The sequence below is a fragment of the Nipponia nippon genome, unplaced genomic scaffold (genome assembly GCF_047370975.1).
Source record: "Nipponia nippon isolate SJK-2023a ecotype South Korea unplaced genomic scaffold, ASM4737097v1 scaffold_1, whole genome shotgun sequence".
Taxonomy (NCBI): Eukaryota; Metazoa; Chordata; class Aves; order Pelecaniformes; family Threskiornithidae; genus Nipponia; species Nipponia nippon.
Window position 1 is genome coordinate 160,452,982 of NW_028262290.1, and position 27,966 is coordinate 160,480,947.

At 39.1% G+C, this 27,966-nt stretch overlaps 1 protein-coding gene and 1 long non-coding RNA gene across 4 annotated transcripts in view; both read left to right on the forward strand.

The window, feature by feature from the left end:
* Positions 1-27,966, forward strand: part of XYLB (xylulokinase) — an 85,374-nt gene that overhangs the window by 9,026 nt on the left and 48,382 nt on the right. For all 3 annotated transcript variants that reach the window (XM_087763577.1, XM_087763643.1, XM_087763712.1), the window contains exons 7-15: positions 544-609; positions 2,978-3,050; positions 8,460-8,578; positions 9,770-9,851; positions 10,871-10,911; positions 11,320-11,435; positions 13,833-13,948; positions 16,364-16,437; positions 17,493-17,589. In XM_087763577.1, the coding sequence (XP_087619703.1) occupies positions 544-609; positions 2,978-3,050; positions 8,460-8,578; positions 9,770-9,851; positions 10,871-10,911; positions 11,320-11,435; positions 13,833-13,948; positions 16,364-16,437; positions 17,493-17,589 (784 nt within the window). The remainder of the gene's footprint in view (positions 1-543; positions 610-2,977; positions 3,051-8,459; positions 8,579-9,769; positions 9,852-10,870; positions 10,912-11,319; positions 11,436-13,832; positions 13,949-16,363; positions 16,438-17,492; positions 17,590-27,966) is intronic.
* Positions 3,058-5,719, forward strand: LOC148057687 (uncharacterized). Its single transcript, XR_015698660.1, has 2 exons — positions 3,058-4,298; positions 5,192-5,719. It is a non-coding gene; the product is annotated as an uncharacterized LOC148057687 (long non-coding RNA).

Below are 27,966 nucleotides of genomic sequence, written 5' to 3' on the forward strand. Positions count from 1 at the left end.
ATACCACTAACAGTTTATTTTTAACTTGCTGAAGATTAAGGTTTCAGTGTTAGAAGTTTTTTGTTATTTGATATAATACGTGGATGAAAAATGATTGTTCTTACAACTATTATTAGCCTGTGCTGGAGTTGCTTCTTTGAGTATGAAGCTTCCTGCTTTGCTCTCAATTTGCCTGCCTCAGAGAGAGACATAGGTTGGGTAGCCTAAACCTTTTCAAGGATTTGAAGGAAGCATTTGAATTGTCCTAGTTCCTGTGAACAGAATAAGTGTGATTCATTCCATTGAACTGTCATTTCTGAAATGTAAATTATGGATAGTAATACTTTTTCACATGCTTTTTTTTCAAAAGGTGAGCAAAATTCTCATAATGAGACTATGCGTTATAGCCTGTTTAGTACAGATTGCCTGCTGTGCCCTGACTTCCATCATGCATCAGGCAAATTAAATATCCAAAGTGCAATGTGCTGAACTCATTACACAGAGTTAATGATTATTGACTCCATTTAGGGTTTGTGTTTCTAAGCATTTGCATTTCTTTCTCAGCGTTTTACAGGAAACCAGATAGCAAAGATTTACAGCCAGAATCCTGAGGTCTACATGCAAACTGAGGTTGGCTCAACTTCAATACACTTATCGGAAAACATAGTTGAAAATCTTTTAAAATTAATTTTGTGGGGATGTCAGACTGTTTTGCTAAAGAGTATTTTGATTCTTGCATTTGGTTTTAAGATGAAAATTGTAAATTTGATTATTTTGGTTTTGTTAAATTATTAGTCATTGGGCAGATAAAAATGGGGCATCAGTTCTGTCTTGAATGTTACGTTTAACACAGCGGGCTCAATTGGATCTCACCTTTGTGGAAGAAGTTTTAAAAAAACAGACTTTCATTTGAGTGGTAATAAATTGTATGTACGGCAGTTCGAACACAAGTGGGTAATTAAGCACACAGTTGAAATGTCCGCACTTAGAACTGGCCGTCTGCATGCAGAAATGTGATTGCTCTGCCATACAAAGCTGGCATCCATGTGGATGTGTGTAGGAAAAAAGCCTGCAATTGATTCTAGACTTTCTTCATAGTTTTTCCCTTGAGGAGCTACTTTGATTCTATTATTACAAATGAATTGCGTTGTGTAGTTGGTTTCCTTCTGATTTTTAATTTTCAGAAATCAGCTTGCAGTTCCATTATTTCAGTTTGTTGAGTCTGCATCTAGCTGTGACTGAAATGCCATGGTTTGAAGCAAGGTGAAAACTCCATGCAAATATGATGTAAATGAGGGAAGGGCGCCTGTCATGTGATTAGAATATGCCAAACACCCAAACCAGTGAAGTCAGGCCGCTCGTGTTTTTGTATTATTGCAGTTCTTGATAGTATTGATCATAATTTTTTTGTGGCTTTTACAATCGGACCCCTTGGGAACTTCATGGGGAAGTGAGTTGCAAAGTTGACTCTGTATTTTGTGAGTCAATGCTGCTTTTTTTTCCATTTTTTCTTTCTAAGTACATGTTCTATAACCTTTATGCTAGTAAGCGATGGGGTGAAACAGAACACTAATACAACTCTGATCATAAGCTTAAGACTACATTTGGAGAAAAATGCGTTAGTGGAGGGGAAGTGGGTCTGTGGAACTGAGAACTAGTCAGACCAAGCTCAGACTTTGAGGGCTGGTTGCACTGGTGGCACCTTTTAGCGTTAAAGGATATGCAAGATATGTTCAAGCACAAAATATCTCTATGTCAGGGTTGCTCTTGGGAACCCTCAGGAAGTACTTAGCAGCTCGGCAGCCTCAATGACATGGAAGGTGGATGTTTTTCCTTCTCTAGGTCAGCTTGCTAAACTGACTGATTCACAGTTTAACTTCATCCTTTTCCTTCCATTTCAGGCAGCTAGTGCCCATTGGGGCACCACAGAAGGTAGGCCTTCGTTATCTAAGCACAATGTGATATATTCTTGGGGAAAGATGCGCGAAGAGCAAGTGCATCATTAAGTTTCCTGGCCATTATAACCACCTCTTAGAGCTCTGGCTGTAGTTTGTCTTTGAATGCTGCGTGAAGCAGTGGTTTTATGATCATTAATAAAAAAAATGTCACTGCTGGCTCACTCCACCAGTAGAGATGTGATTCTAATTAGTTATTGGGTGACAATCATATTTCTTCTGAATTAATCAGAGTGCACGATAAGGAATTTGTCAGCTTTTATGCCAGCTTCTTGGGAACAGATAATACTTGATCCTGCAGAAAGCTTGGCAGTAGCCAGTTAACTTGGTAGTTTGTATAGCAGATTTGAAGTGGAAGCAAGTTCATGTTGGATCAGTGCGTTGTGTCCTGTGGCTGGGGCGTTTTTGGGCCAGTATTAGAAGCCCTACAGCTGGATGTAATGCGTTGTTGGAACATACCCTGAGGCAGAGCTGCAGGTGGTGGTTCAGTTCAAAGCTGATTATTAGCAGCTCCTGGGAGTAACTCCTGGGAGGTCTGGGGTCTCAGCTGGGAGGAGGGTAAGAGTTCACGTAAAGGTGCTAGCAGAGCCTAGCCAGAGGTGGTGAACAGCTTACAGACCTGTGCTCTGGGCTGCCCAGTGCATGGTTTCTGGGCATTTGCCCTGTTGTCAACATACAGGTGGTTTTGTTTGGTTTTTTTTTTCTTAGTAAGTGTTTTCCCTTGAAATGAGGTTCTGTGATACACCGAAGTTGTGAATTAATTCATGATAACGTAGCGTATGCTAATATACTAGGTGTATTTTGCATGTTTCAGAATGCAAAGCTATTAACAGGTTTTATCATGGGGTTACTTTTAGATTAATATCTGCAGTATTACTTAGGCAGTAAGACAGAACTGAGTAATCCTTCTAGGCGTATTTGTGTGTGCTTTCTGTGCTTAACATTAAGCATCTATTAACATTTGCTGCTTCCAATTATTTAATTATTTACTTTCTTTGAAGTGAATACTGATGGGACTCACTACCTCACTCTTTTTCTTTCAGAGAATCTCTTTGGTTAGTAGTTTTGCGTCTTCCCTTTTCCTAGGAGCTTATGCACCCATCGATTATAGTGATGGTAAGTTTGTGGGCTTTTCTTGTAGTAACAATTCAACAAGGAAATGTTCCTTTCCATCCCCACCTTACATAAACGGGAGACAAGGTCTTTGCTATTTATTTTCAGTCTTTAATGACAAGTATATTAGATTTTAAGCTAAGTTACTCCTTTCAATTTGTTGCTACTCTTGATAGCGCTGTCAGCTGTGCTTATTTATCCCCATCATACTATGGTTCCCATTTCTACAAAATGGATCTGCAGAAAATATTCTTAAACGAAATTGTACCTTTTTTCCATTACTTTATGATGTATAAAGGAATGTTGAAATATCTATTTAAAAGCATGAAAAAGTTGTGGATTTTTAAGCTAGACTTCGTAGTTCTGATATTTGCTCTTTGCTTTTGCTGGTTTAGCTCTGAGTTGCACAGGATGTGAACAAGATGTATATTGTGATTATTCCCCCTCCCTTCCCCAACTGGAGTATGAATCTGCAACAGAAATATCTTTTTGAAATTAATGAGAGAAAAAAGCATAAACCAAGCAAAAAAAATCCTAAACTCAGTTTAAAAAAAAAAACAAAAACAAAACAACCTTCCATATCTCTCTCTTCATCATAACAAAGACAAAAAAGTGACAAGGCTAGTGTCTCTCTTTTCTGTTGTGTGTTATCTCAGTTATCCAGCTTTTAAATGGCAATTTTAAATGGCAATTACAAAGGAAACCATTTTCCTGGGAGCTGTGCTGTTATTTCTAAATAGCATTTTTGATTCCTGCTCTGAAACTAAGAGAAGATATATTTCAGAGCTGAAAGATTAGATAACAAGGCGCTCTAAGGAAATTTTGCATTATAGAGCCGTAGTTGACACCCATGTGTTAAGACCAACTCATTTTTTCTCCTTCGTTGTTCCATCAAAGCTCATAGGAAAAGGCACGAAACCTCAGTTTTAGCTAATGGACAACTTATTCAATATCAGATCTCCCAGTTATACTTGATACCTTAAAAATTGCAAGACAATCCATGCTTATTTTGCAGCAGTTGTGAGATTATGACATCTGTCTCCTGGTCCTGTTCTGTTAGCCATGTGTTTTCACAGCTGAATTTTATTTTTTTTTTGTGTATTATTGGCAACAATAACTCTTTGGAGATGTGCGCTTTGCCCCTCAGTAGGCCCAAATACTGAGCGCTTCAGCCACTCGGCAACCCACAGAACTAGCTCCATGTACTGCATTTCAAAGAGAGATGGTGAGATCTTCAGGGTACTTTTTCTGGTAAAGAACTATGTTCACTTCTTATTTTTCAATGAGAGTGAAGTGTTAATTTTGATTCAAATGTTTAAAAATATAAGAATTTTTAAAAAAATCTTGGTTTTGGGGTTGGTTTTTTTGTTGGTTGGTTGTTTTTTTGTTTTTTTGTTTTTTTTTCTTTTTTTGGTAATGTTACCTCTGCCTTTTCTGCCTGGAAGAAAGTGGGGGAAATCTGTGCTTCTTCAGCTTCAGAACATGAGAATTTCTGTGTTTGATGGAAAATGAAAACATTTTAAACTGAAGAAAATGAAAATTTGCTTCATTGGAAAATTTTCATAGAAAACGTATTTTATTTTTCAAACAGCTCTAGGAGAGCCTGTTCTGTTACACCTCTGGATATTTACAGAACTTGAATAAATGTTATCTACTGTTGAGAGTATGTAAGATTATTAAATCTTTGTGTGAAAAAAAAGATAAGAGAACTAAGCAGGATGTTATAGTTCTCTTTACAAGACAAAAGATTTTTTGGCATTGTAAGCTCTGTTTTGTCTTGTTAGTTCTTTTCTTCTGCTAACATAATGAGAGAGAATTTAATTCTGGTAATAAAATAGAATTATAATGTATGCAGTAGTTATTTGGATCCAGCTGAAAAAGTTGTTTTCTTGTCATTTATGATTTCTTGCAATTCACTTGATCTTTTGCATTGCACCTGTATATTGTAGTTTAAAATGCATCTCAAAATACTGTTCAGATAATAGACCTATTCTTCATTTCTCTAGGTTTAAATTCAGGTCATATAGTCTTCAAAAGACACTGTCAAATTGTTTAGCTCTGCACAATAACTTATCTCTTTAAATTTGCAGGTTATTGTAGGAAATGTGCTATTCAGTTTCAGGATGTTTTTTTTCTTTTTAAAGGTCCAATCTCGTAAGGTTCAAATCACTCCTCGTGAATGGCTGAGCACCCTGGGTGACTGATTTAAAAAAAATCAAATTACGTTCTGGTGGAATGAAGAATGATTTTCATTTATATTGTGCAGATGTTAAAAGTAAGATACATTTGGGACCTAAACAACTTGAACACTTGAGGCATTGTTTCTTTTAGAAGACACCTTAAAGAACAGCTATTCAGCTCTTGACCTAGAGAAGCGTTATCTTTTGAAATGCTTTTCTAAGAGCCTTAGGCAAATCATAGCTTAGCGTACTTGTTTTTGTTGTTCTATCAAACAAGGATGCTTCAAACTGAAGCCTTTTCAAAAGGAAGCGTGGTGGGTTGAATTTACTCCTAATGTAGCTTGCGTGGTGTCAGCAGAGTTACATTGCTTACGATTTTAGCTCACTGAAAAGGCAATCCGGAGTGCTGTAATACAGATGCACTTAACTGTTTATAAATGTATGCAAATATTGATCTTTAGTTTGTTGATTAATAAAACCAATTAGTCTGCATTGTTTGGTCTTTGTAATGAATTTCCTCCTCCCCCACGCCCCCCGGCACTGAAGCACTTACACTTTTGTATATGTAGTAAATACTAGCAAGTCCTGATTGTGCTCCTGGTCATTTTATGTTAAGAGTCAGTGATGCTTGCAGTGAAATACTGAATCCTATTCATCCACGTATTGACCCTTTCCTCAGTCCTTACTAGATCATGGCCTTGGCTATTGACCTTCGTTGCTGATGGGGTATCCGTTTGGAATGACAAGTCAAAGGGCTGCCTTTGATTTTTGTTTTTTTTTTTCCCCTTAGTTCTCAGATTATTACTTATTTGATATGGTAAACTTAGCAGTGTAAAACATGACCAGAGGTGCTTGAGTTAGGAACTCACTGTGCATCACTCCCTGTATAATCAAAGGAGAAAGAGAAGCAGTTGCAGGGAGTATTCAGCTCTGGTTTTTATTTTCCACTGACAAGTGCCCGCAGTTGGATAGGATGAATGCAGGCCAACATATTAATAGTTCTTGTAAAGGAGTTGTTTCACATCTTTTAAATGAGTTTCTGAGGATGGGGTAAATTAGCTCATCTTTCTTTTCTCAGGGCATATTAAAGTCTTTGTGCAACTATATCTACCAGTCAATAAACTGAAGTGTTGTTTCTATATAATATAAACTTAGACCTTTTCAGTTATAAAGGTTAGTGGTTTTCCTGTTTTATGCAGAAAAGATTGGAGGCTGTCCTTATGTCTTGCAAAATTGCATTGGAGGATACTGGTTAAATGTTTCTCTAGGCTTGCGGGGGGGGGGAAATGATTTTTTTCAAAAAAACCCACAGAAAACAACAACTAACCTTTCTCTGGTAAAATTCCTATTTATTTAACGTTTCTGTTGCTCACTGGTTAACTTAATTTAGCGAAGGGCTGCTTGGCCTTTTAAATTAGGGACTTTTCCAGGAAAACGTGTAGCTTTACGTATTTCCTCACAGAAAGCCTTGTTATGCCCGGGAGCTTGGGACGCGAGGCTGCTCACACCCTCTGCCTCCGGGAAGTGCAGACAGTGATGCTGGGCTCAGTTTACCCTGAAAGAACTCAGTTTACCCCTGGAAAGAGGGGATGGCGAGATTTAAGAGTGGTCTCACGTAGAGAACTGAGAGAAGCTGGAGTAAATGTTGCCATCTTCCCTTTTCTGTGAGTGGTAGCAATTTTGACAGCAGAAAAGGGACAGGCACCTTCTGCCTGCAGGAGGTGTGTTGCACTTTTGTGCTCCATCAAATTCCTGCCGTTGCATCATAGGCCACATAAACCACTGCACAATATGTTAAGTGTGCTCCATTCGCCTGAAGTAGGATTGATTAAATTTAATATATTGAATTCTATTTTATATGTTATTAAGTATAATCCAAATATCCTACTGTTTGGCTTGGGTTATTCCAGTGGCTCAGCTGGAGCGTGCAGCGCTTTCTCTTTATAACAGTGTGTGAAGCACTAGGTCCGGACCTTGCTGATGGTGCTTAGGATTGGACTGCACAAATAGATACTTAATGAATTTAAAAACATTTATAAATAATTAAGCCTACGTGAAAAAGGCTGCTGGGAATTGATAGGGTGGGCTCATTTGCGCGTGCGTAAGCAGCAGTAGTGTCGGTGTGTGGGGTGGGCGGCAGGCGGGTGCCCTTCTTTAGCGTAAGAGTGCTGCTAGAGCCTCGTGATGTGCTGCCTGAGATGTGGTTGCATCCCTTCTCTTCCTCTGTGTCTCAGCATCGCAAGCGTGCTCTTATTCCACAGACACGGCAAATCGGGTCAACTTCACCGTCTTTGTGTTTTAAAAAGTTTAAAGGTGTATTAAATTAAGTAAATTTCAGGTTTTCCACTGTGCTCACCTGAGAATGTGGCTGTGTGTCTGAGATAAGTAAGCTGTGGGCTAAGCAGCCTTTGAAATGAAAATGTTCATCTAGAATAAGACTGATATGTCCCTGAACAGTACTAACCAGAAACACATACAGATTTTCAACTTTAATGAAATGTGCAATTAAAGGCATCTTAGAAGCATAAGCAAGGGATGCGGAGTGCTCAGTATGTTATGTAGACCTCAGCTGGGCTGTTCAGCGTTTCTGAAAATTGTGACTTTGGTATTTAAAGCTGGACTCTCCAAACTAGCCTCAAAATTAAAGCTGCATTTCAAAATTTGCCCTCTTGCACCTTTTTTTTTTTTTCTGACTTCTAAGCCTTTATTTTGTCATCTCTGAAGAACGAACCATTGATACGGAGGAAGATGAGTCAGCATGGATTTAGATGCTTATATGATACTCTACTGAAAGGCAGGAGTAGTATAAAGCCATACCACCCAGGGGGGAATTTCTTCATTCTTAGGTCTTGGGTGAGCACAACAAGCCTTCAAGTGACGTTGCTGCATCACCTTTAGATAGTTGTAGTGAAGTCTCTGTCTAAGGTGGAAGATTTGGGGAGGAATTGATGGGGAGGCATGAGTGTTCTTCCTTTTGCTCTTGGTTTGGGAATAACTGAATTGTCTAGTGCATTGTGCATCGGAGAAGCCTTTTCTGCTACCTGTGCAGGTGAAAGCTATCCAGAGGCTGAATCATCAGTATCCTTCATGCTTAGAAGAGCTGTACCCATTCTTTGTGAATGTAAAATACGCATCCGTAAATTTTCTGCTGCCTGTAACGAGGTGGAAGTTTCTGATACAGTACTGTCTTATGTTTAATGATACATGCCTCTTGGTTTGATCTGTCTTGTAGGTTCTGGTATGAACTTGCTGCAGATTTGGGAAAAGGTATGGTCAGTGTCCTGCCTTGATGCTTGTGCACCTGGATTAGAGGAGAAACTAGGATGCCCTGTACCATCCCATTCGGTCCTGGTATGTGCCTGTCTTTCTAGAGTTGTAAGCAACGAATCGAGCTTTGTGCTGAGAATTCTGCAGTTGGAGTGTATTTGTGCGTGCGTGCAAGCGTTCATGCACAGTTATCCTCAGAGCTACGCTGCTTGATTTAATATTTCCAGGTGTGTTGCGAATGTGTATGCCAGAGCAGAAACAGCCATCTTTGAAAAGTGACTGGTAGTTGGTGTCTGTCGTAGCTTTCATCATTGATCACCTCGGATTCTTGCATGCCCTGGGCTATGATGAGAAAAGTTTTGGTAAATGCTCCAGTGATAAGAATCTCTGGGGTCCCCCCTCATGCCCACAAACACCTGGTCACTGCAGAACTGTGCACGGTATTTATTACTGCAGAAACAGAGCCCAACATTTGCATTTCTTGACAGGGACTGTGTTTTAAACTGTTTGTAGAGTTAATGAGGTAATCTTTGTGAATAATTTGGGATATTTAAAGCTCCTCAGTTCATGTAGCATAATGCTGAAATCAAATCAAGCCGCACATCTCTTGGAGTAAATGAATTTAGTCTTACTACCCAGCACAAAAAGAGCTATTGCTTTATCTGGTGCGCATGCAAGAGAGTGTAGATACCCATCACCTGATCCATCTGAATTCAGTGCTGATCTTCTGTAATGGAGAGGAACACATAAAAAATCCTTGTAGATGTCCTTGTATTTCTTACGGATAGTTTTCTTCTCCTGTTTTTTCTCTATGGCTATCAAATGTGGCTTAAAAGAATACAGTTCTTGATCCCTAAAATAATAGGGGTCATATTCCAGCATTTGATGTTGTGATGTATATTAATGTGGTGTTTCCTCTTATGTTTGCATTGAATTTCTAATTTCTATGTATTAATATTCATGTATGTGTGCAAAATAGATGGATGTGTTTTATGTGACTTGATGTGAATAACTGGAGAGAGACCCAAAGCTAAAATGTTACTATTTACTTAACCTATTTCAAAATCTAATCTGAGGATATTTCTGTGAGGTTCTCAACAACAAACAAATTGGGTTCAAAATCTTTAAAATATTCATTCATACCTTAAATACACAGAAATGATTATTACAACTGCTTTGGAGTTTTCATTTCTATGTTACAACACGTTGTGTCATACATTGCAAGATTACTTTCCATTTTTTGAGCTTTTTTCCTCTCTTTCTTTCTTTCCTTAGGGGCCCATTTCTCCATATTATAGTCAGCGTTATGGGTTTAGCCCAGACTGTAAAATAGTAGCATTTACAGGAGACAATCCAGGTGAGATGATTAAATGTATAAGATCCTGTGAATATGATTATGTATGTACTAAAATTCTAAATCAATCTCATTGCTTCTCAGATGCTCCCTGTATAGTGAAAGAATATCGTGTTTATCAGCATTAATACCTTTTTCCAGCAGCCCTCCATCACTGGTTCTTCTGAGGTACAGGCATCTTGGATAAGCTGGCTATGACAAATGAATTCTCTTTTGCTTACTAATAGAGGTGACTTCATTTGCTTCTTGATAACTTCAGTTTTGGTTTGCCTGCCCCTAAGAAACTATTCTTACTATGAACTGCTAACATTTTAACTTAGAAAATATGAATTAAAAATTGCTGTTTTATCTTTTCAAGCAAAAAGGTGGAGATGGACCTCAGGCTTTCTCTAAGAATTAGAGCCATCCTTTTTTCAGACTTATCAGTATAAGGGAAGGTGTTAATTTAGGGTCAGTTTTTGGAATCTTGGAGATTGTTTCAGTGTAGAGCAAAGTCGCCTGTTTCTCAAGACTGTGAAAATAAAATACTTATCCGTATTATAGTGGCATATGCAGGTTTGAATCAAGATGGAGGCTTCATCACGGTATATTTTACATTCATATTCTAGGAGAGGGTTAAACTTTGCATTTCCCAAAAGTCCAATTTTTCTTCTAGAGATTCAAATCCAGCTTAGTCCAATAAATATGTGAGTATCTGATGTAAGTGGGAGTGTTTCTCCTTTAGAGTGTGTTGTTAAGTAAGGGTCCTCTGTATTTAAAACCTGAATACATAAAACATTAGAGGATCACACAGTTCTGTAGTCTTTTGTCTTGAGCATTTTGGTCCTGTTAAAAATCACTCCCTCGCCCAAATGCTTTGCCCATTTTTTACAGTGTATAGGCCAAGGCCACCAGGAGCATGTTTGCCGTTTATATCGTACTTTGAGATGGTGAATGCGATGTATTATGATGTCTCATGCAACATGCTGTAATAGAGTCAAACGATTAACTTTTTATCTGGTATTCTGACTCTTTGCTTTCAGCATCATTGGCAGGGATGAGACTTCAAGAAGGAGATATTGCAGTAAGTCAAAACATACTCCCGAAAACTGTCCATATCCCCGAATAAATGACATACATGAAATGTAAAATGTAGGTTATCAGTTAAATTTATCTGCTAGTGTTGATTTTCTGTTTATTGGATTCACGCTTGTTTTATTTCTATCAATCTATAAGCTGCCTGAAAGATTTTAAGTAAACTCTTGTGCCTATTTTTAACTGATGCTCCAGACATGAAAACCTAAGTCTCCATCTAGTATGTATTTCAATGGTCTGACAACCGAAGTCAGAGCTAGCTTCAGCATGAATCCAATTGACTTAATGTGTAATTTAAAAACAATTAGTGGTAATAACAAATGGTTTTAATTTAATTTCTGTATTGCTTTCCATGCACATTGTGATAACGCTTCAATTATTTTTTTTTCCCCTCCAGATTAGCCTTGGCACAAGTGACACATTGTTTCTGTGGCTCCAAGAACCAGCTCCTGCCTTAGAAGGTCACATCCTCTGCAATCCTGTTGATTCTCAAACATATATGGCACTTTTATGGTAATATAATTTATTTTTTGTACATCTGGGATCAATAACATATATTTCTTCCTCTGTGTTAGTGTTTTCATTTCTTTTGCAAAACGATAATGAATAGAACATTCAGCGTTCTGTATGGTATATGGCAATCTACTGCTGAAACATTTGCATCAACGTTATAGCATTCCTATTGTTTAATTTGAGTAACTGAAACTGCAGAGTTGTGGAGGATAAATTCTCATGGCAATAAAAAGCTGAAATTATTTTTACGTATACACAGAGCCAGTTCACTATGTATCTAAGCATAGCATGCATTTAATGTACAGGAATACCAGTCTTCTGAAATACAATAATGTAAAATGTCAGAAGCTTGACCAGGCTGTATAACGTCTGTGCTCTTCTAGTGGTCCAGAGGGGACATAACAGGACAGGTGAAGATTCCCTTTTCGTAGAGGAGCATGATCAGTGCTGTTCAGGGACGTATTAGGCTGAGCATGTGGAGAATACTGAGATCTCAAGAAACCCAGCTGAGAGAATGATCCTCCTGGTAGCTTTTGGCCACTGTGATTTGGGAATTGTTTGGCCCCTTGCCAGCCAAGTAGGTGGAAAGATGGCCTGAATCTGTTTTCCCTCACTGAGTCACTGTATTCAGGGCAAAACCTTCCAAAACAGGTCATAGTGCTTAGGCAAATATTTACAAGTAATATGCAGATAAATTTTGTGTCTAAATCCCCTGGATTGTAGGTGCTTGTAACTCAAAACTTCAGCAAAGCTCAAATCTGCCCTTTAGCCGTAATGTCGAGTCTTACCTGTACAGTAATAGGATGCTGTCGATGACAGTGGGAACAGTGCTCGTGAAGCTGAGTGCAAAAGCGCAATGTCTAGTGCAAGTCACTGGGTTTCATAGTATGATTTCCCAGCATTTGGTTGTTTTTTGAAGTTTTGCATTCAAGTTTCTCCTTTACCCAATATTTTTCCCACTTTTGCTGCGTAAAAGAGCTATATAAACAACCTGTTTTTAATAGGAAAGGAGATGCAGAGGCATTTTTCTGAATAACTGTTATACTGCCATTCTTTGACTGCAGCTTAACATGTGCAGAAGGCCAAACCTGCCTTTCAGAACACAAGATATTTCCATAGCCATGCAGATAGAAGGAGTTCTAGTTCCCCCTGCCTAGCCATTTCTGCCCTGACGCTGCCCTTTTTGCAGCAATGCCCCTTTTTTTTATAAAATAATGGAGTTAATAGGGGACTTACCTGGGTTAGTAGAAGAAGAGTGCCTGAGCTACCAGGCAGAGTATTTGTACAGAAAACTTGAGTAACTTCAGCTGCTGTTACTGAGCAAGTTCAATAATTTTCTTGCCCTCTTTCTGGATAGTTCTGTGCCTTTCCTGCTGAGTTGCTCTGATAACTCCGTGCTAGAGGGTATTCAAACTGCTTTCCTCTGGGTCCGAGTCCAATGCTGCAGTGTTTTGCAGGAGTGTTATATTCACAGAGGAAGCGAAGGAGGTGACTGCGTAAAGGGTGCAAAGATAAACACTGAACAGATGAATATTTTACAGCATGGTTTACTGGCTCTGGACCAGAACCGTGCCGATGCAGCTGTGGTGCTTGCCTGTGCCAGATCCTGGTACGGAGCTAGACCTCATAAGTCCTGTTGGACCCAAGCTGGCTCCATACTGGTACCATGCTCCTGAAATCATAAATGCAGCATAGAAAGGCTCTTGCTCCTCCTTGCAGAGTCATCTCAGAGTGATCTTTTTAGCGCTGGGTCAGAGTACTTCTGACAATGCATAGTAGAGCTACCTCTGCAACCACAGCACAGAACATTTCTCTCTAAAGCAGTTACAAGGTTCATCTGCAGATAGTCCAAAACTAGGTATTCATCTTGGCTGCTGGGTGCAATCAGCCTTGGTGAAGCTCTTCACGGGAGTGCTGGCACAGTGCAGAAACACAGCTCCACAGGACCTGCTCCAGGACCAGCATGATCAGAGCTCCTGCTCCATCAGTGCGTACCATGTGTTCTCCAGCGCTTTGAGCTCCAAGAGACCATAGTAAGTCAGGCAGTGGGCTGCAGCTCCTGTGCGTGGAGCTCTGAGGAGATGTCTTAGCTGTTCAGAGGTAACCTGGGTTTAGCATGGCCTGCCAGACTGGGTCTAAGCTGACTCTTTGGAGAGATGTATACCAGCATCTGTGCACTGCATTCCTCAACATGTCCTGTAATATTTGTTTTCTCTCTTATCTAGTTTTCTCCCTCTCCATCTCTTTCCATCATGAAGAAATGGTTGTATCTTTTAGCTTGCCCAGCTGTATTCAGCTGGTACAATAAACTCCAATATTGAGTAAAACAACAAATTGCTCTAAAAATCTAGAGCCAAATGTTTCGGAAAATGCATATGGTATGTTTGTGTGTTTCAGTTTTAAGAACGGCTCTCTGATGAGAGAGAGGATCAGAGATGACTGTGCTTCAGGCTCCTGGGATGAATTCTCCAAAGCCTTATCATCTACTGTTGCTGGAAACAATGGAAACTTGGGTATGAGCCTTAGCAGGGCTGGGAGTTCCAGGGTTTGCTTAGACACGTGGTTTTGTGGGAGTTGTACCTACTTTTCACTTGGGTCATTATAAAGGCCAAGAATTAAGTTAACTAGAGTAAGAGAAATTCCTAATGTGTACTTAGAAGTGCTCTGTTGGCAAGCTAAGTGACATGATAGTATTTTTCTTCAATATTCACTAAGTAGGAAAATGATATTTATGGAGCTGTCTTGGTCATTGAGAAGGTGCTAGTAGCATGTTAGCTGTAGAATGTTTAAAACTAGTAATTTCTGAAGGAGGCTTTCATTAAAGTTTGTTTCTTTTTACTGAAGACTCAAACCAGGTGGATTAAGTAGCTCCATACTATTTCTTTCTCAATCTTCAATGGTTTTGATCTCTAAACATTACTCTAGAATCTTGTTCAGTGCATATGAAGAAAGCAGTAATATCAAATGGTGCCTAGATTTCCTGCGTTTCCCCAGTGTCTGTCACAGTGTCATTTCATCCTTGTTTTTCCCACGTTATGCTAAGTGAATGAAATCAAACAAAATGGTGATGGAAATATTTAAAAAATATTAATAAACCCACGTATTTGAAGTTTTAAGTTATTTTCTTTCCTACAGTTTAACATTTCACTGGTGTAGTATATAGCTCTGAAATAAGTTATTCAAAGGTGAGCATATGTGTAATCAAGATGAAGAATTAACCATTACAGAGCTGGGTTTGAAAACATTGCAATCATACTAGATCTGAATTAATATGATTAAAAATGATATAAAAAACCTGTAGGTAGCAAAGTTTTTTAATGTAGATATTTAAGCTATAGAAGACTTCATTCCTTAGGAATGTGAATTTAAGATACAGTTTCTTGACACTGTGACGTTAGCACTGATTTTGTTTTTGGAAGCTCTGTTATGTTGTCTGTGAAATCCAGTCTGTGTGGGATATTAAAAGGACAGGAATCTCTTTTCACTAAAAGACAAAATCAATTCAGGTGTTTCAGAAAATGGGAAGAAGTTATTCCAAAACCCAGAAGTCAGCCACTTTAGGCAGAATTAAAAACATTGGAAATTGATGAAAATATTTTTACTGATTTCAGGGATATATCAGGACACTGCTTTAAAGTTTTAAAATTTGTATTATGGCATATTCACCTGGATATCTCAGTCCCCTACAAAAATGGGTGTTTTGTGAAAGTCATCCTCTATAACCTGCATGCTTGGATATTGGTAATCTGAGTTCCCGAGGGAAGCAGGGCAAAGAAGTAACTGGTTAGGCACCCTCCCTTTTATCACTTGTTCCCGGCGTTCCCTGTTGTGTGAGAAGGTGCCCCTGGAGGCTGTGGAGGTTTGGGGACCGGCAGAGGCAGCTGCTAAAGTGAGGTTGGCAGAATGAGAGGAACAGGGTAACAAATAGGTTACAGGGAGTGGTGAAGAGATGAGGGTCCTGTTGCGTCTGGGAGGTACCTGAGAAGGCTGATAGAACAAGTTTACTTGAAGACCTCGTATGCCAGATTCAAGGTGGCAGCAGGGTCAGAAAGGAAATTTTGATATCCATTCCCTGGTAGGGCCTGCAGATCTGTAAGCTGCCGTGTTGCTTACTGGCAGGTTTTCAGAATGTTTAACCAAAAAGACTATGTGTGCTGAAGCACAGTACTATTTTTGTGTTTTAATATTCTAATATTCATAGGGCTGCCAGGACAGCATACTCTTGTTCCAAAGATCTGAACCTTAGAAACTCTCTTTAGTTTCTTAGCTATTCAGTTCAGTTTTTCTGTCCTCATTTTCTTTTTTTGTCTCCTTTCTTGAATGTCTTTTCTGACCAACCCTTCTTGCCGTCAACACAAAAGAAATCTTTTTCACACTTTTTGTCTAGCTGTCTACAAAGCATTACTGCATTTCTTCAGATCTCATCAAAACTATTCAGAGACCAGCTCTGCTTCATGACTTAAAATATCTGATGTTCCCTAATAAGCTCATGAAATCTAATCCAGTGCATGAAGTGTTCCCGTATTCCTGTACTCTTCTTACTAACTTACTATTTTTTCTTTTTTTTTCTCCCTCTCACCCTTGCATATGACCTACTGAAACTATTTCTTCAGATGTATTTTATGTTATCTATGTTACTTGCATGTGTGTGTGTTCTGGTGGATGTGTGCTCTTTTGTAGACTTGTTTGTTATATTGTTTGGATGCCTCGAGCCAGACATGCTTAAGATCCACATTTTTGTAAACTGAAAGTAGTTAAATTTGATAAATGTGTGGACTGAAATTAGTTAAGAAACAGGCTGTGTGGTGACTCAAATGTCTTTCCAAATATGTGATAAACATTTATTATCATTTTAGCTGTGTGCTGAAATAAGATTCCAACTTTGGGCAAGGAGCAAACATGACACTCTTTAATGTTCCTTGATGCAGGTTTCTACTTTGATGTGATGGAAATTACTCCTGAAGCAGTTGGGATTCACAGATTCAACAGAGACAACGAAAAGGTAGTAATAACCTAGTTAACGTCTCAAACCTTGAAAGAATATGGTCAAGGCTTGAAGTCTTTGCCGTTATCTGATTTTTTTCTTTTTTTTTTTTTTTTTTTTTTTTTTTGTCTGAGATACTTGCTTTCAAGTTTCATTTATTGATGCAAGTCCCTGGGATGATTTTCATAAGGAAGTATTTGGTCTGTAGCTTGAGAGTATCTACAGTGCAAAGTCTGAACTAGAACTTATACGGTAGTTTTTTGAGGAAATATTTCCTTTACTGGAAAATGTGGATTTACTGAAACCAACGCCGTTTTTGAAACAGGATTAACTTTAAGCTTATTGAGAGCTTAGTACACTTACATGACTTAGTCCCCATCTTCTAAGTTGCAGACACACAGATAAGGATATGTTGAAACTTTGTGCTATAATATTTTGTCTTTTATCTTGCTCTAAATGCGTATGTAAAGACCTCATTTTGCTGTCCTGCCTGGAGTAACCTACAAGCTACATAGTGGTATGTAAGTAAACGCAAGCTCAAGTCCAATTGGAATTAAAATAGGAATTGCCGTTCTCATATTCTGGTTGACGAAATGACAGAAAAATGTTATTTATAGCAAATAAATACATTAATTAAAAGATGACACAGTTTCACTTTTGTGCAGAGAGAAATAGATTTAAACTTTTGTGACGTTGCTTGATGCATCTGAATTTTATGTACTTGCTTTAATTTTATATTTCTGAGTTATTGATTCTTAAGCAGCCTTTGGTGCTGAGAAATGCATAGAGAAGAGTTCACAACTTGCACTAGAACCTCTTCCCATCATGCACTGATTTAAAGTTTGATGGATTTGCCAACAGCACCGAGGTTATGGGTTGCATTCTCCGTCATGAGTCTTTAGGTCCATCTTGTGTGTATGAGTAAAGAACTGGGCCTAGTTGAAAGCAGATTTCAGGGTCAAGACAAGGATAATCAATGATAAATATCTTTTGTGTTTTTAACCAGTCTCCAGCTTGGCATTTTATACTGTGTAAGGTGCTCGTTAACTTCATGCATTCCCTCTTTGATACAGGTTTCAGACTTTCCAAAGGAGGTGGAAGTACGAGCGTTGATTGAAGGGCAGTTCATGGCCAAGAGGATTCATGCTGAAAAGCTGGGATATAAAGTCAGTAAGTACGATGAAAAAGCTGCAGAACTAATGGTGCCAGAGATCAAACACAAAGATAGGAGTCTCGACAGTAGTGTCAGTATTGTGATTCTTGTCCTGCCTGACGGATACGGAAACTGATATGAATTCTAAGTTAGCTTCCTGGAAGAAATTTTGGTGGTGTGTTGGGAGCAAGTTTTTGCAGGTATTAACTTTAGAAGGACCGATGGTTTAACTTTAAGATGACTTCTTTTTCAAGTATTCTTGCTGCTTCATTGTTACTGAGCTGCATTGTCAATTTTTAAATAAGAGTTTGGGCTTCGACAGCTTGTTAAGTGAAAAGACGACCAGCCTTCTGCCTAAGGCACACAAAATCTGAAATCTATGTTCAGTTCCTGGATCTGCCATAAGCTGGTCACTTACCTCTTTACCTCTGTTTTCTGTTAATAAAGCTGAAGCCCTTCCCCTGTCCTGTGGTTTAGAAAGCAAGAGATCCTGCTTGCTAGAATGTGTAATATGAATAGTTTTTAGCATATTGGAACAACAAAATCAGCCAGTATTTTACCTATAGAAATGGGATCAGATCATTACTAGCTGTGCAATTCTACAAAAAGAATACAGGCAAGTTGGTAAGATGTTTTATTGGTGTTTCCTGTCAGTGTATCAGCTAGTGGCATCCTAAAAAATACTCAATTAACTCATCTTGAGGGTTCTTAACCAATGTTTTATTTTTTAAAAACATATTATTTTTATCTACATCCTGACCTCCTCCTTTACAAGCCAATGCTGATCTCCTCCTTTACAAGCCATTGCTTGACTCCAACCTCCAGGCTTTTATCCATAATCATGAAGGATAAAATATTTTTGGGTTTTTTTAAGAGAGCTGAAAGTTGAGAAAATGTGGAGATACTGGAACAAATCACAAGGCTTGGCAAGACCACCTCATAAATTTATGCTGTAAAGGTTTTCCTGTTATATATTTTCTTATATACTTGAAACCGTATTTATTTGTGGAGGTTATTTATGGAGACAGGCAGAGATCCACATAGTTTAAAATACCTGTTTATCCTTCATTCTTAGATTCTGCTGCACCAAAACCTTGGCTTGAATAGCCTAGAAGGCTCATGGCTGAAGAGGATACTTTTGCACTCTGTAAATGTCAGGGGTTAGACAAACACCAGAGTGCAAGAAGAACTATTTAAGATATCAGGCAGCTCTGGCACAGAAACAAACAGGTAGAAATTATCTGTAAATACATTCAGGCTAAGTAGGACAGCCAAAAACCTAACTAGTTTTAGGATGTGGCTTAATAAGCTTTAAGAACACTTTTTTTTTTTTTTTTTTAATGCTGTATATGTCTACAGTAAAAAGGAGATGGGTGTGATTGCACTGTGTTCCTGTAGATTCCTTGGAACCTTGTATGCTTTTGTTTTGTTTCATCCCAAGGGTCTTTTAGCTATTTGGTAACTAAAAGATGAGTTGCTTTAAAAAAGAACTGCTGTACGTAGTGTAGGCTGTACGCATCTCCCATTTTTCCTTAGTGGTATTATTTAAATGTCATGTTCAGTTATTTGTGTGGTGATGGTAGGCTTACATCTGCATTTGTTGTGTGGCAGCTCTGAAAACAGGGTGTATTCTCAGCATGTTTCTTTCAGGGTATGGATGAGCATTGTGGGAATTACTCTGGTATTGCCAGACTTTCTCTTGTTTAATAGCTGCTGTTTTTCAGGGTGCTTTTTTGTTTTTAGCGTGATTTAAAAACTTATTTATCTTTTGGATGAAATATACAGTCAGGACCCTTGTGTTTATTCAATTCCTTGTCTACATGGGGAATTTACTTTGATTTTTTCCAGGAATCAAGCTGATTTACATTCAGAAATACAATCACAGCAGTGTAAATCTTGGCTTTTTTTGTTATTGTTGTTTACACCAATGGGAGAATACAGTAATAACTGCTCAGAAGATCTTGAAAGTTATATGATGACACCTATCAAATTGATCCGTAACAGAAATGGAAGTGGCACGGTCAGTCACAACAAAGGCTTTGCTGTGGTGTCCTGAGGTTTGTGTGGTGGCATCTCAGTGGTGCAAATGAGTCGGAGACCTGGCTAAGAATTGCCCTAGCTCTGGCACCAAGGTGATGGAAAATTGTTTTGGCAGAGTCATGAATCTGCCTCTTTATTCTTGGGCCAAATGCAGTTTGGATGCCTGTAATCTGAAAAGCAGCAGCGTACATGGAAGAGAATTTTATAAAAATAAATAAATAAAAATCTGTCATCTAGAGTTCTCAGTTATGCGCTGTGAACAAGACAAACATTAGATAATCCCCTAGAATTTACTTTCAGTTAATGAATATATTATCTTGCTAGGAGCAGTATTTTGAATCCTCGGTCTAGCTAGCACTGCAGGAAGAAGTGCAATGATGCTGAAAGAGTGTTTTATATGTGAGGCTTTGTTCTCAGTTTGATGTGTCCCGTATATTATAGTTCTTACATAAATTACAAATAATAGTTTAAAAAAAACCCCTTAAAACAGTTCTTCAGGTGCTGTTTGCGCTTGCCTGCAAGCATGTGCAGAGGTTTCAGTGTGGCTCATGTGCCAGTAGAGGGCAGGGGATTCTGTCTCATGGTTTTTTCCTTTGAGGCTGGGATGTGTATGTCAGCCTTATTTTGGAAATGGCACAGAGTCACCAGATGATCCTTAGGAGAAAAGTTAAACCTTACATTAATCGTGATTTAAGGGTTTTAAAAGTGTGTGTCACTCTGTTCTAATTGCTCTAATCTTTCTCAATCAGATTTCAGGGGAAATCATTCAGTAACACCCTGTATCCTGTTTTGCTTATGTGCTTAAGGGGTGGATAGAGTGTTGTGATCTAGAAACAAACAAGTGAAGTTTGGTCTGTCCCTGTTGTTTACATCCTCCGATTCAGAGATTCATGTAGATAAGGTGAAGGTTTGCTGTTCTGCCTTTATTTTCCTGGATTTTGATTGTATCATAAACACCTTCTGTTTTGTCACTTCCTTTTTCTGCTCGCAGCCATCCCCTTTTGAAAGCTGAACTTACAACTGGAGTTCAGAGGCTAGTCATGCAGACAGGCTTGCTGCGTGGTTTGAGGACTCTGAAGTCAAACCCATGGCAACTTTATAGAGAAATGACAGTGTCTGCAGCTCAGTGACACAGGTGATCACAGCAGCTATAAAGCTGTCAGTGGTTCAGACTGATCTGCCAGTATAGACTTTAATAATCGTGATGATCGCTTCAGAGTTGCCTCTGTTCCTGACCAAGCAATCCTAAAATTCATATTGATGCTGACTGGAGAATGTTGCGATGGTCCTTGCTTGGGCCTAGCAAAGCTGTCCTGGTGAAGACCCACAAAACTGATTGTTCTTGGGAGCAAAATCTCTCCCCCTGCCCGCTGATGGGTGAAGTAAATATTGGTATGATGTATGTTATGTATGCTGAAGGAAAACAGCACACAGGTAGGGGTTCTGGTGTTGATCACACATGTAGTCAATAGATATTTAAATGATGTGCTGGTCTACAGTGTAGAAACCTTCATGTTAATGGTAATCTGAGCACTATGTCTATGCATACTGGGTCAGGTGTGTGCTAGGGTTGTGTTAAATAAGCTTCTGTGGGACTGCAGCAGCAATTAATAAATCCTGTCTTGTAGGTAGGCTGATTATCTGGGGCGGGGTCTGTGTTGAAGCTGTTAGCTTTGGACAGGGCTTTCCGCCTTCACGTTGTTCTGCCTGTCAGCGGGTTCGTAGTACTCCAGTTGCCCAATGTGCTGTTCGTGTCATATTTATACCTTTAGGAATCTGATTCTGCCACCTAACTGTCATCAGCAGGGGGAGGCGGATAGAAGGTTCCAAATTTTACAAGCGCAAGGTTTGTCCATAAAATCCTGCATCTGTGTTTATTATGTGATTTACGGTTTCTTACGTACATAAATCCGTCGCTTGCAAATAACGCTGGTGCCCTGAATTCTGCTGACTGGGTGCGTAAGTACTAGCTGGGGTGACACAGACATGCCTGTGGCTTTGCACTGGTGTAAGAATGAGCCATTTTTTTTCCTTAAATGCTACATGTTACCAGTGTTTCAAATGTGTGAAAGTACATCTTTCTGATTGGATACACAACAGGATGCATTCTTAAACAAAACAGCAGTCCTGCAGCGCTAGGGAAAAAAAGGGAAATGTCAGAGCCTGCTGGGCCTGACTTCTCAGTGGTTAGAGTGGGAACTTAGATCTTCTGAAGAACTCAGTCTAAGATTACATGAGGGCAAACTCCAAGGTGCCAAATTTCCTTTTTCCTTCAGGTGGTGTTTTCTTCTGATGCTCTTTTCAGCAGATTGAAGGTAGTAATAATGTGTGGCTCTATGTCTGCAGGGAAGGCAATCTGATGGAGCGAGGGAAGCTCGGAAAATATCAATTAGTATAACATGGAACGATTGTGTTTCATCGTTCATGTTGTCATTTGGAGGCTCAGAAACCCGAAGGTGAGGCATGAGGCTGTCACTTCTCAGCAAAGTGTTGGTCTGTTGGAGGATGAAGTGGCTCTGCAGTTCGGCAAGGCTGGGTGTCACTGGTCCTCAGGATTCTCTGGGGATGGCTTTGTGTCAGGCTATGAGACAAGTTTTTCTGCTGGTGGTTGTCTTTGACCGACTGGCTTCTGTGATTGTAGTCTCTCAAACTCTTACGAATTATCAGGAACGCTGGGGTACTCGTTCCGTCAGTCGCCTTTGCCTTCACCGCCAAGTATGTTTCTACTCCAGTTGTAGCAGTGTTTTGGCTGAAATTAGGAACGCTGTGAGTGAGGCCATTTTGTAGTTGCATACAGATTAAATTGATGTTTATGCCCCACGGGATTTAAATTTCTTGGAGAAATCAATACTAAAATGTTGTGTTGGCTTCGTGCTTGTCTCTTGCTGTTTGCTGCTAAGAGTGCTGATGATGTTTCAGCGGCACAAGGGTGACGGCTTTGTTAGAGGCCTTGTGCTTCAGCAAGTGAGTGAAAACAGTTTAAAAACAGTTAGAAGACAGTGCCCTTGACAGGAGGTTGAAGTCCTCTGTTTAAAGTAATACTGAATAGTGGTAATGGTCAGATTGAAACATGTATGAATAGGGACGGGGCAGAGCGTACCACTCGGTGTGTGGTACAAACAGACCATAAATACCACCCTTGCCATTAGATCTTAAGCCTATATTTTTGAGGGAGGAGTGCTGGCTCAAGAAGTGCTTTCAAATTCATCAAAGGCAGGATCTTCCTCCCAGATAAGCTAGTGATTCTGCTGCAGAGGATATTTGTATTTTCTGATGAAACTTCTGGCTGATAAGACTGCCAGCGTGAGACGGGCAATACCTTGCCAAGGACTTGACTGTATCCCCTCTTATTTCCCACAGAACATCAGGCTTTTATCACGTAGCAGAGCCTTCTAGGCACGATCAAGCAAGGCTTGGTTTTAAGCCAGTGATCTGGAGTGAAAGGTTGGTTAGCTCATTACCAATTCCCTGACCAAGTATTTTACGAAAAGGGCTTTTTATTATTACTTGGCTCAGGAGAGTACAGTATTAGTTTAACTAATTTTTAAAAGGGTTAGATAAAATGTCTCTGAAGGAAATGACCTAATGTGCTATAAGGAAGCTGCTTACGTGCTGTAGAATTTTTCATGCAGTGGCTATTGTCTTGCTTTTATTTTGTTTTATTATTGTTATACATATACAGGAAACACAATGAAGACAGAAAATCTGAAGAGTTAATAAAAAGATTGCAAGGGGTACTATCTGTCTTTTTTTCCTGACACAATGATAAAATGTTGTCATTGTTTGAACAATCACTTTTAATGTTTGGTCAGCAAAAGACCAAGTATGTAAATGGTTCAATTCCTGTGCCCTGATGTTAGGAGAGATTGTTTATGAGTGTTTCAGTGGATGTACTCTTCAAGCAGTATTCAGAAAAATAGTCAAGCTGTCAGCTGGCTGGTTTTGTTAGAGCTTCGTGGATCTCTAGAAGCTGGGGACTTGGAGATCAGTTGGGTTATCCAATAAATCTCCTTTTATCGCTTGTTTTTTGAGACTGATCTATAGTTTTAAATCCATTTAGATTAGCAAGGGAGTGACATGATTGCAGTCTATAAGTACCTTCTTGGGGAAAGGAAACTCGATAGTATAGGACTCTTGAGCCTTACAGACAGAAACATTATGGTTCAATAACTGGAAGTTGAAGGTGGGCAAACCTCAAATGTCAAGGAAGGTGCAGATTTTTAACAGAAACTGAAATCAAACAGTGCAGCAATTGACGGTGGTATAGTGAATTCTTTAGCACTGGCAGTTTTAAGAACAAGATGGGTTTTTTTTCTAAAAACAGGTGATCTGGTCCAAAGAGATCATTTATGTCATAGAAGGGTGAATTCAAAGGATCAGCATGGTCCATTCTGTCTCAGACACATGGGAATCCGTAAGAGATGCCATTGCTAGGAAGCTCATCTGATTTACAGCTATTTATACATTGCTTTGTATTAATCATTTATACCAATAGCAGCTGCTGGTATCACTGTAAATGCTACCCTGTTTTGATGATCATTCTGCTTGTAAAATACCACATTTACCTTAGTTGACACTTAGTGAAATGTTACATGTTTATTATTTTAAATCGTTCTTCCTGTGTCTTTCTGTATTTTCATTTTTGTTGCTCAAATGTGACAGGCCTGTTAGTGAACCCTAATCAGCTCTCCCAATCTTCCCTAGTCCCTCCAGCTGACTTTCCTTTTTTCTGATTTAAGGTGACTCAGCTTCTCTTACACATCTCACGTTACACCTCAGTTCTGAGCACTGAGTATCTCAGTGCTTCCAGCTGCATCAACCCACACTTGAGGTTTTGCAGTGTTAACAGGGGTTCCACTAGAGAAGTCGTTCTTTCCCTGCATACTCTATTTGCCTGCACGTACAGTGATTTTTAGCTGTGACTGTGTTTGTTGCATGAGATTAAGCAAAACAGTTTTGCCTTACTTTAAAAGAGATTACTGCCTAAGTTTGTAAAACAATTTAAAATATCTAAAGCTTTGGTTTGATCCAGACTTTGATTTCCAGAGGACAGCTGCTCAGTGCTTACTCAGATTATCTCAAGAAAAAAATAACCAAGCACCCCCCACATTTCTTGTTTAAGTAAAAACCAAGTAAAAGTTCACACGTCTGTGGACAAGGGGAATTTTGCAGTCTACTTGTATAACTTTAATTCTCTTCAGACATGAAAGAGTTAATTTGGGCAGCTTTTTTTTCTTATTCTGGCCTGTGGTTTTCAAGAGCGCACATGAAGGTTATTCTTTTTTCCGCCTTTAAACTATAATGTTATTAAGCCTGTATGTGGTGTGTCTAACTTATGCACTAGCAAAGGTGTGCATGGTGCATGTGAAATGGCAGGTCTCAGCCCCAAGGCTTTCACAGTGTCAGTTTAGTCCAAGTGTAAAGGGTGGCAAAGGTTGGGACGTTCATGAAAAATAAGCTTCAAGTGCGGTACGTACTTCTAAAGTTCTCTCTCTGACGTGAGTAAGAACAGAAATTTTTTAGCTTTGCACTTGGAGGCTGGACTTTGGGATCAGTGACAGGACTGACCTGAAGAAGAAAAATTGGGTGTGTGGAAGAGTGAGATTAGAGCACCCACAGAATTAAGTCCCTTAGTGATAGGGTAGGTGACATGAAATTCCTGATCCCAGCTTCCGGACAGTGATATCATTTTTCTCTTTGATGCTGAAAAGGCCGGACTTGGCAGTCTCTTACAGTGGCCTTCAGCTCATCAGTGCTATACTTTTCTTAGTTGGAAAATCTAAAGAATGGATGAAAGAACACAAAGAAAAAGTTTGCTTGAATCTGAAATTGTCTTTTTCTGACTGCACTTACAGTGATTGTACAGCATCAGACAGACTCAAAGTAAAACTAAACCCAGGAGTACCTGCTGAGCATTGTACATCAATTACTGCTCAAGTAGAGAGTGAGTTTAAAAACGGTCACTTCTCTACCACTTCTGTTGGTTTTAAAGTATTTGTCTTCCATTTGACAATATTTGAAGCTTAATAAGAAATTTCTGAAAGCAGGAAATTTGAAATTAAAAATAGAAGTATGTGTATACATACAAGGAAAAGGTGTGTTTGTGATGGTTTTATTTTTGATAGTGTCTCAAAGTGAAATAGTTCTTTAGAGGATACCTGTACTGCAGGTAACGGCACTTGTCAATCTTTATCTGAAATGTTACTAAAGCGTGGCTTAACTCTTAATGTCTCACCTCTGGGTGTGCCTATCTCAGTTGGTTCTTCTGGAATGATAATGATTAGATGTTTTCAGAAGTTCTGGTGGATGAAAGTTCCATTAGCCCCTGTTTGTAGAAATCAGCTAGCGTCTTTCTAAAATACAAATCTGTGTGCTTTTGTATTTCCGCTTTTGCAGTAACACTAAGCGAAAGGAACGGCTGCATAGGAGTTTGAATGAGCTGAACGCTCTGTCTGAAAAACTCCACTAGAAGGTGTTTGGTGTGCGCAAGCACATCATACTGAATTCTTTCTTTTTACAAAGCAACGATATTACTAAAGGTAACAATACTGAACAATGTATATTCATTGTAGAAGTGGTATCGAATGCCAGTATTATTTTGGACAACAAATGAACTGACTTAGAAATACGTTCGATTTCCGTAGCCTAAAGTCGGTAGCCAAAGTTTCAGTGTACTTACCTGTCTAGTTAATGTACTCCATCATTGAGAGTAGCTTTCTTCAGGGTGTTCTCATGTCTTATTTTCAACAGGTTAAGATCACTTTTGCTATATTTCAAATCTGGGCTTTGTTGGTAGAGGGCTTTGGATCCTAGAGGTATCCATGTGCTGAAGGAAGGCTTCTGGGGGCTCTATTCCAGCACATCCTTGGCTGCCTCCTCTGTGTTTCCAGGACTGAGTCGCTCAGTTCCTTCCCTCTCCATTGCTGGTATATTTTACCAAACAGACAAGCGTCAATATTTATCCGTACATAGCAATTTCCATGTATGCATCTCAACAAGTAATTACGGAAAGCCTGAGGGCACTCAGCATTGTTACAGGTCAGCAAAGTATTTCAGTCCTCTCAGTGCCCATCTTAAAACATACATGACAGCAGAAAATAATGTCATATATTAGCCTCTGTAGCAGCAGCCCTGTGAGTAGCATTGGAATGAAGGTGGTCACTGGTCACAGAACTGGAGGGATTTTAAAGGATATTTTCAAAAGCATTCACCCTCTTCACTCAAGGTGCTCTTGATCTTTTTCGTCTGTGTTTATTCTGGTCAAAAATGAACTTTTTGTTGTTTTGAAGTAGTTCAAATTATAATGGTAACACAAATGTACAAGTGGAGAGCTGCTTGAGTAATCTCTTCAAATTAAGTGCACTTCTAGTTAAATGACTTAAGTTTACCTGCAAATGAACACTTGTGCTGCTGAAAAAGTGATACAAAGCTTCGTATTTCATACTTAATTTTGCCTGTGAACATGAAAGGCTGGTACCCACTGAAATGCAGGTGAACGTCTGAAGCCGATGTTTTTAAGTATGACACATTAGAATAAAAAAATTACTGGAATATCTATTTGAAAAGGTGGAATTGTGTTTTTGAGTGATTTGCAATTACTCAGGACCTAGTAGCTTCTTATTTATTTTTGTGTTTTAAATTCCCTTTTTTTTATTCATTACCTAAAGCTATTAATAAATCCTTTCAACTACAGTAGCTGCTATGAGCTGTGATACAGGTCAGTGCAAATTTTAAATGTTATCTAGGCTGTTACTTACAAGCGTAATCACTGCAAGGGCATTCCTGTTGATTTCAGTGTTGCCATTTGCATGAATAAAGGTTAATCATGAGAACCAGGAGAGTGCAGGACTATAACCCTAATTTCCAGCCCTTGTTATATGCTTGAAAATGAGCTAGATAGCTCCTTAGAGGCCTGACCATTTAACTGGTTTGCACTTTAACCAAGGGGCTAAACTGATAGAGTGAGCAGTTCCAATTTAGAGAGGCCTCAGTTTGACTTCTTGCATCTACCTCCTCCGTACATCCTTTCTGGCTGGCCTGATGGCATGCCCAACACCCCAAAATCAGCTCCAAATTCTGGGAGACTGCAAAAGCAAAAATATGTTGAGGACTGACGTAGGATGTGTTGTATTCTACTGGTTAAAACAAGAAAGTTTTATATACATAAATTTTTATTTATACACATGCATACTCACACTACATGGGGGGGGGAGAGAGAGAGAGAGAGTGATGCCTATATCATACAAATAACTTTTCTGTATCATTTAGAGGATGGGAGGCAAGACTGGAGCTTTACAGAAACCTTTAGGTTATTATAACGGATGTATTTCTGAAATGAATTGTTTTCTCTGAGT